Source organism: Vicia villosa, linkage group LG3 (genome assembly GCF_029867415.1).
Source record: "Vicia villosa cultivar HV-30 ecotype Madison, WI linkage group LG3, Vvil1.0, whole genome shotgun sequence".
NCBI lineage: Eukaryota > Viridiplantae > Streptophyta > Magnoliopsida > Fabales > Fabaceae > Vicia > Vicia villosa.
The window spans coordinates 53,475,471-53,484,414 of record NC_081182.1 but is presented as its reverse complement, the minus strand read 5'-3'; the positions used below and the strand labels follow the sequence as shown (position 1 = coordinate 53,484,414).

Genomic DNA, 8,944 nt, shown 5'->3' with positions numbered 1-8,944 from the left:
CCTCTTTTCTCAAAAGTTAAATTATACTAAAAATATATAAATCTAATATTGAATTTGAAATGTAATTCAATATTAAAAAATATAAAAAAATTATTCTAAAAATGTTCTATATTCTAATAAATTTAATAAAACAATTTTAAATTTTATAATAAAAAAATATTGTAAATTCTAAAATTTTAAAAATAATTTTGTAACAAAGAGTTTATGAGTTTTATGAAGTGAAATTAAAAAAAAAAGGTCATATTTTAGTAGTACTATTTCTTTTGCATTTGGCAAATATACATTTCAATTTGTAATAAAAGAATTCTACAAAAGGGCGAAACTAATAAAACCGCTTTCCATTTTAAAAATCTCTTGTATTTAATCACATAAGTTATAACTTTTGGCAATGTTACACAGCTGGAAACTTATGAAGCTGAAATCCCTTCTCTTTGTTATTGTTTTCTAAATGAAATGTCATTTTCTAAAATTATCAATATCCTTATTAAGCCAACGACCGAATTTGTTGCTTTTCCTGTCACCAATACTATCAAACAAAAACAAAAATTACAGAATTCAAGGAAGAACAAAAATCAAAACCAGAGACTCTTACAATTTCAACCTTTGCATTTCATCAAACACCTAACCTGCATCCTCTATTGCAATTTCTCTCATGATCGTCCCTTCAAACTTCACCTCTGCAACATTTTGGATTCCAAGGTTTCCAAGTGTTTAAACCCTTGAAGGATAGAAAAAAAATGGGAGACAATTCGCCTGAGAGAAAAGCAGGTTGTGGATCGTTATTAACCAGCGTATTTCGACACAGTTTATGGCAGAGAAAATCATCCTCTGCGAGTTCTCTTCCCTTACCAGCCAATGCCGCTACGAATGATACAAAACGACGTAAAAGTGGTTCTAAAGAAGTTGTTTACGTCGATGCACCTTCACGCAATACTTCCACTGCACGTTCTGTTTCGAAGTCTCCTTGTTCCCCATATAATAATAATAATAACAACAATAATAATAATAATGCGCAGAGAAGAAACCAAAACCAAAACGAAACGATAATGCCGCGTGTTGCTCCGGTTCCTGTTCCTGCTCCGTCGAAGGCTTCACTTTCACCTACTCAGGGGTATGTTAATCAAGGAAGGAGGGTACAGAAGGAAGCTATTGGAATTTCTGGCGAGTTAGAAAGTATGATCAATGATCATCAAAAATCGAAGGGAAGTGGTAATCTGGTTCGGGCTTCTTCGAGCAATGTGATGTTGTTTGGGAATTTAGGTAATATTAGGCAAGGAGATAAAGATGATAGTTATTCAATTGCAATGGATAATTATAACCAGTATTTTGAGAATTCGAATTCGAATTCGAATGGAGGTGGAGTCAAGAAGAATGTGGTGAGTGTTAGTAATGAGACGAAGTCAGCGATGAATCCGGGTGGTGGTTCGCTTTGTAGGGCTATATCAACTAGAATGGATCCAGAACAGTTGAAGATAATGGGGAATGAGGATTATAAGAATGGAAGATTCGCGGAGGCGTTAGCGTTGTATGATGCGGCTATTTCAATTGATCCTAAGAAGGCTTCTTATAGAAGTAATAGAAGTGCGGCTTTAACAGGTCTTGGTAGGCTTCTTGAAGCTGTGTTTGAATGTAGGGAAGCTATTCAGATTGATCCTCATTATCATCGAGCTCATCATCGTCTAGGAAATTTGCATTTAAGGTAGGTATGCATATGCGATTATGCAATACTAATTTTGATTTTGTTTCTGACTACGCGTAGCTTTTTTGCTTATATTTAAGCTATGAGGGAGTGACTGAAAGCGCGTGTTTATTGTTGATTACAGATTAGGCGAAACGGATAAGGCTCTTTATCATTATAAACAATCAGGACCAGAGGCTGATCCTGATGAGGTTGCTAAAGTGAAGACTCTTCAAGCTCATCTGAATAAATGCACCGAGGCTCGCAGGTTAGGAGATTGGAACACACTCATTACCGAGGCTTCCAACACTATATCATCTGGTGCAGATTCTGCTCCACAGGTATTCATCAGTTATTAATTGACCTATATATCGTATTCGATTATTTTAGTTTATGGTTTTAAATAGCGGTTAGAGTTACCTTAGCAGTTATGCAGCGAGCTTTTATATTGCAGTAAAATGGAAACAAATGTGGCCGCAACTGTGGTTGCGACACCATTACCTCCAAAAATGTTAGATAGTGGCCGTAATAGCAGTAGCAAGCCTCAATTTAAGCCTATTACCTTAAAGTATATTACCTTAATATGCATGTTATGTTTCAAGTTTCAACTGATTGTGTTCTGATATTTGAAACTGGTTTTGGCCTTTTAAGATATTTGCATTGCAAGCCGAAGCCTTGATTAAACTCCGTAGGCATCAAGATGCTGACAATGTAATGTCGAGGGGTCCTAATTTTGATGTTGACGATTGTACAAAGTTCTTCGGACCAATTGGTAATGCAAATTTGTTAGTCACGCGCGCTCAAGTTGATATGGCTGCTGGCAGGTGATTAGTACAAGTACTTATTTAATTTCTACCAATGATTTTAAGAAAGAAAAAAACATTGTAACATGAGGAATCACAATAATTAAATATTGTGCTATCAGATTCGATGATGCTTTAGAGGCTGCACAGAAAGCAGCAAGGCTAGATTCAAACAACAAGGCAGCAATGAAGGTATTGAGAAAAGCTCGAGCCGTGACAGCTGCAAGAGGCAGAGGAAACGAGCTTTTCAAGGCGTCGAAATTCTCTGAGGCTTGTGTTGCATATGGAGAAGGGCTTGAGAATGATCCATGTAATTCTGTTTTACTGTGCAATCGGGCAGCTTGTAGATCAAAACTCGGCCAATTAGAGAAAGCGGTGGAAGATTGCTGTGCGGCACTTAGCTTGCGCCCATCTTACACCAAAGCAAGGATGAGAAGAGCTGATTGTAATGCTAAGGTAATTATTTATATAAATGTTTCATAGCACTTACTTAATATTTTAAGCTGTTATGATTAATCTGTTTATATGATATGTGTGATGTTGATATACTATAAAATTGTTTATAGTTGGAAAGATGGGAAGCTTCAATAGCAGACTATGAGATCTTGTTAAGAGAGACACCAGAAGACGAGGAAGTAAATCGAGCATTGTTGGAGGCTCGTGTACAACTCAAGAAACAACGAGGTGGATGAACGACATGGCAATATATAGATAGAAAGGATCAAAGATCCGCGAAGATACCAACGGAATAAACATTTGTAAGTATGACAATCTTCGTTTCGAGGGGAGAAAAGAGCATTTTTTGTGCACCGGCGATTGAAGATAACACTCATGAAAATGTGATCAATCCTTTGGAAAAGAAAAAGGAAGGTATGGTGTTGGGAGCCGAAAAATGAAATTCACTTCAGAACATTTTAGATGGAAAAAATCTGTTTTGAGGCTAAAGGAATTGAAGTCACATGTTAGTTAATGTATAGTAGAAGTAGCATTGGCAGTTGGTATGCTGTGTCTCGTTTATTCTTTTTGTTTTTCTGTTTCTTTTGAAAGAAACTGTATAATGTACTTACTTGTTTATGAAGGATTTCAACTGTGTATATTAGATTTGTTCATATTATCACTTGACAGGTTAGCAAGTTCTCAGGTTTTCTTCTTCTATCTGTTTCATTGGCATACATGTCACCTCTGCATATCTTCTCCATGTATTTTGTTCAATGTCAAATTGTTTGTTGGTACTTCATACACATCAATAGAAACAATTGCTCGTCACCAGTCCTTAGAAAGTGTGTAGAAATTGCTTTAGTGTTTAAGTTATGTGTTTTAGTTAAGGTACTATAAGATACCCATGCTAGCTTCCGGATTTTATTTGGATTCATATTACACATTGTGATATCTCATTTGTTTAGTTCTAAAATTTATTTTGCAATCCATAAATATTCAATAATTTTAAATATAGACTAATAATATGCTCCAACTTTTATATGCATTGATCCAAATAGTATTTTCAATAACAATAGAAATATAGATCAACAAAATTGGATTGTTGTTGTTGAACGCTTGCAGAAAATGAAAAAAAAATAAAATGGCTGGATTGTATTGCATAATATAGAGTAAGTTATCCCTATTAAATATGGCAATTTCTCATCGCATCCTTACTCTTTTTTTTAGACCTTGTGCAAAATTTCTAAAACACTCATGTTTTTTAAGATATATCTCCGGACGCAACAAATATTCATTTTAACCACATGTTAATTCGAAGATGTATCTTCGAAGGGCTTTGTAGGGTGTGTTCGGAGATACATCTCTGAATACGCCTTTTTTTTAATTCAAAAAAATAATTTGGAGATGCATCTCCGAATTAGGTGGGCATATTTAAAGCTCGTGTCAGACCCTCCCTCTTCTCCTTCATTTTTCAAAAAATCAAAAGTTTCTCTCTACCTCACTCTAACCGTTTCCAGATTTCACTCAAGGTCAAGTTTTGAAGCAACATTTACTTGTATCTTGCCATTCTCAACTCCATCTAACTACTGCATTCAACATCAGAGCACTTTACACCCTCATTAACACATTTTTGAGTAGGTTTCTCATTTAGCTTATTTTTATTTTTGATTAATGTATTAGCTCAAATAGGTTTGTTTTAATGCATTAGATAACATTAGCATTTCAAATAGTTTATTTATAGACTCTTTTTATATTGTTTGGATGACTAGAACAGTTGCAGAAGCACTTCTGCCATTGAAGCTGAACGGAGCTTTTTTTCCGAAGATGTATCTCCGGAGTGTTCTGCTTCAGGTTTTCGGAAATACATCTATGAACTTTTTCCTTCCCCATATACTAATCTCGTTTGTTAATTTTTTTTCCAGGGATATGGTTGAAAACCACGAAATGTTGAGACTCGGGCGACCCACCCTAACCGTGTCTACTCGTCGCGAGAGGGCTCGTCGACATGAACACGCTAAATTCGTCCCCTCTTTGCCTCACGTTACAGAGGAGTTGACCTCTGGGAGTCGACTATCATGGGGGTCAGGATCCCAAATTCGTGGGCACCATGATGAGGATGCCCTTGTTGCACCGCAAGCCCTAGTTGCTTAGGATGACCCACTTGTAGGCTCTTTTTCAAAAGGGCCTACACACACTTCTTTACTAATATACTTTGGAGAGCATTCATGGGATGAAGAGTATATTTTTGAACGGTGCTATTTTTTATTTTGTAATGAAATTCAACTCGACTGAGACTGTTTTATTTTATTTTCAACAGGAACATGTGAATTTCTGAAGTCTGTGAACCATACAAGAAAGATTCACAATTTTTACCTATCCACCGGCGAGATGACTATTACATTGGATGATGTAGCATGCCTCTTACACAGGGCCGACTCTAGGCCTGGACAAACAGGCCTTCAGCCCAGAGCCTAAAAAAAATTGGAGCCTCAAACATTTAGATGTGAGCTTTATGAATCGTAATGCAAACTTATTATATATAATTAACTTTGAAATATAGCAACGTCCAGTCGTTACGGTGCAACGGTAAGGAGAATTTATGTTATATTTGACAACGCGGGTTCGAGCATGCTAGGGAGTTTTTATATTAAGTAATTTTGCAGATATTACCAAATGAGCTAAATAATTTCATTGATAAATGCTACTTTTTATTATATATATAATATTACTTTTATTATTTTTTTGATTTTATTTCTTTAATATAAATTTTACTATTATATAATTATCAATGGTTTTCACTTGTTTTATAAAAAATATATATTGCTAAATTATATTTTATAATAATATATTTATCCAAATGATAATTTTAATTAATTCTTATGAATATATGAATAATAAATTAAATTTATAAGTTTAAAACAACTTGATTTAAGTTAGTCTAACCTAACACAATTTTTATAAGGTTTTATAAAATTTTAATTAATTCAACTTTTGTTCATATAATTACATCAATTGCAAAAAAAGTTGACGGCTTACCAAAGTATCACAAAAATAACTAAAAACATTAGAGAATTTCTTATCTCACCTTTTGAGTTTTTTAGGCATCATGTGCGCTTCTAAAAATACTCACCCCCTCTACTTTTGGAGATGTATCTCCAGATGCACTTTTTTTCTACTCAACGTTGGTTTGTTTCGGAGTTACATCTACGGAATATGTCCGTATGTACATTTACGGAAGAAATCTAGAAACAGAATACCGGAAAATCAACATTACAATAATAAAATCAACATTCATAAAATAAAATCGGCATTACATTGATGATTTCAACAGAAAATTAAATATTACATTTTAATAGTCCGGTGGACGCTTGCACATCTCTAAGATTTTCTCGACTATTCTTCGTACCGTCGCTACCAACTCGAGCGGGATTTTCTCTTCAAAACTGAAATACGTTTGCCACATTGTCAAATCATCCTCTCGGTTCTTGAGTTGAAAGTTGTTGTAAGCGATGTTCCCTTTGTTGTCAACTGAAGATGAACGATACTCGAGTTTCACAACCTTTCGTTTGTCTTCGTAAGGTAGGCAATAGTAGATTTCGTCAATGATATCGTCAAGCGAAGTGTAATCGTTGAGTTTGAACGTCCGCCCTAAAGTTGAAGCTTTAGAGTGAAAAATGATATTGATGATGTAGCGGTTTTTAGGTTGGTGAAGGTGAGTGTTGAAGAAGAAAAACAACAATGGGGAGTGATCATGCTGGTTCAAAATATAGAAGAACGTATGTGAGTTGTATCTATGGAATATTCTAGAGCTAAGTCGTTCCGTAGATGTAGCTCTGGAAGATTCCCTGAACTGATTTATTATGAAGTTTTTCCCAATGTTATTCAGTTTAAAGTACTTCCGTATATGTATCTCCGGAAAAAAAAATCAAATTATGGCAAAAAAAAGGTGCTTCCTGATATGTATCTCTGGAAGCTGGGGCATAACTAAAATTGCGCTAGGTGCCTAAGAGTATTAAGGGGTGAATTAAGAAATTGCCAAAAGTTATCTCTTTGTAAGGGTCCATTTTGTTATTTGTCCAGGGCCTCTAAAAAATTATGACCGGCCTTGCTCTTACACCTTCCCATCATAGGAAGTTTTCTTGATTATTCTAAGATCAGTAGGGCCGATGCAGTTGATACGATGGTGGCTTATTTGGGAGTTGACCTTGAGAAAGCATTGGAGCAGTGTAAAATCATCAAGGATGCACAAGCCAAGTTTTCTTGGTTGGTTGAGTTGTATCACAAAAACTTAGAGATAGACAAAAATCGGGTGTTGATGATCTTTGGGTTGCCTACCACAAGGAGTGTGCTCTAAGGTTCTTCTTCATGTTCTTGGTTGGCACTTTCATGTTTTTAGACAAAAGTGTAACCTACATGGATGTGGCTTACCTCAAATATTTCACCGACTTGGAGTCCGTTCACGAGTGGAATTGGGGTGCCGCATGCTTGGTTTATCTGTACGTCAATCTGAGCGAAGGTTGTATATGGATGACAAAGCAAATGACAGGCTCATGCACTCTGCTTATGGTAATTTCCAAATTCCACTATTGAGTTACAAACAACTTTTTTTTAACAATTGTTACTAATATTTTTATTCTTATTTGTTTTCAAGGATGGATCCTTGCCCAATATCACCGCATTCACGGGTTTAAATGTGACCCGTTTTATACTGATGATTATTCAGTTGCTTGTCGATTTATCCCTAACTGAGGAAATAATGCTATCTTGGCGTTATGTGTGTATATTGATCGGACTCAGCATGATGACGTTGTCTGGATGCCATATAGAATTCACCGGGAAAGAATTCTATTTGACCACATTTCCTTATACTCTGGATGGTTGGCATGTGAGATTAATATCATGTGTAAGTATCTTCTCGAGCAGTGCATGCGGCAGTTTGGGTACGTGCATATCATTCCGAGACCCCCTATAGGCTGCTCCTATCAATATTGTCCGCAGAGAGCTGGATGACATTCTGGCAGATTTTGAGAGTCGTCTAGTACTAGTGGAGTATCGGAGTCATGAAGTCATATCTCAGTGGAGTTATGTTAAGGGTTACATGACTTGGTTCTATAACGTGTCACACCCCTAATTGACACAAGACGTTCCTAGACTTCCATCTAGGTCTGTTCATGAGGAGATCCTATAGAATAGAAGACCAGGGATGATCATATCATTGATGTCTTGCCGATTTTTCAAAATATTACGCAGATCACACGCGAGGGCATTGACTCTGGGATGTTTGAGAGAGGTGGTGATGAAGCGGTTACTCTAGCACATTCTATCCTTACCGAGGCACGGAATGCCTTGGGTTACCATAGGCAGAGGAGGAATCAGGGTGTTAGGATCAGGCTTACTTAGTAGAGTATGCTTTTGATTGTATTTTATTTATTTTTCATCGACTTGAAGAACAATTGTTGTACTATTATATTCGATTTTATTAACGCATTACTGAGTTCTATAATATTCATTTTTATTAATCGTTGAAATAAATAACAACAATTTTAATCGAATTAAAATTAGTTTGGTTTGAAAACAACAAATTCTTAGTAAACTGGTTCTGAAAAAAACACAAACAATAATTCGGAGATGAATCTTCAAATTAACTCCACATACATAATTTAGAGATGTATTTGCGAATTTACTTTTAGGGTTTATTCGAATATGCATCTTCAAACTAAATTTAAATAAAAATTAATATTTAATACATATCTGAAAAACATTTTGAGATCCATAACCTAAAACCATTTTGAGATTTTCAATGGCGCACCATTATTCAAGGATACAATGAGAAATTGCTGTATAAAACTAATGTATATAAAGCTTGCAGACACTAAAAAACAAACTGATGTATCAATCATGTCAAAAACACATTCACTCATTTTCTTTTGAAATGAGCTGTCTTCAATTTAAATAGAAAAAAATATTAAAATTTATATTTCAAATTTATTTTAAACATTAATTTTAAAATCAATAACAACAATCC

The 8,944-nt window shown here is 35.2% G+C and overlaps 1 protein-coding gene across 1 annotated transcript; it reads left to right on the top strand.

Moving 5' to 3' along the window:
• Window positions 1–405: 405 nt before the first annotated feature.
• LOC131655740 (inactive TPR repeat-containing thioredoxin TTL3) lies at window positions 406–3,621 on the top strand. The gene is made up of 5 exons (XM_058925553.1): window positions 406–1,699; window positions 1,824–2,019; window positions 2,330–2,502; window positions 2,604–2,937; window positions 3,048–3,621. Exons 1-5 carry the CDS (start codon window positions 738–740, stop codon window positions 3,171–3,173), a joined length of 1,791 nt encoding a protein of 596 aa, XP_058781536.1. The 5' UTR covers window positions 406–737; the 3' UTR covers window positions 3,174–3,621.
• Window positions 3,622–8,944: the final 5,323 nt, after the last annotated feature.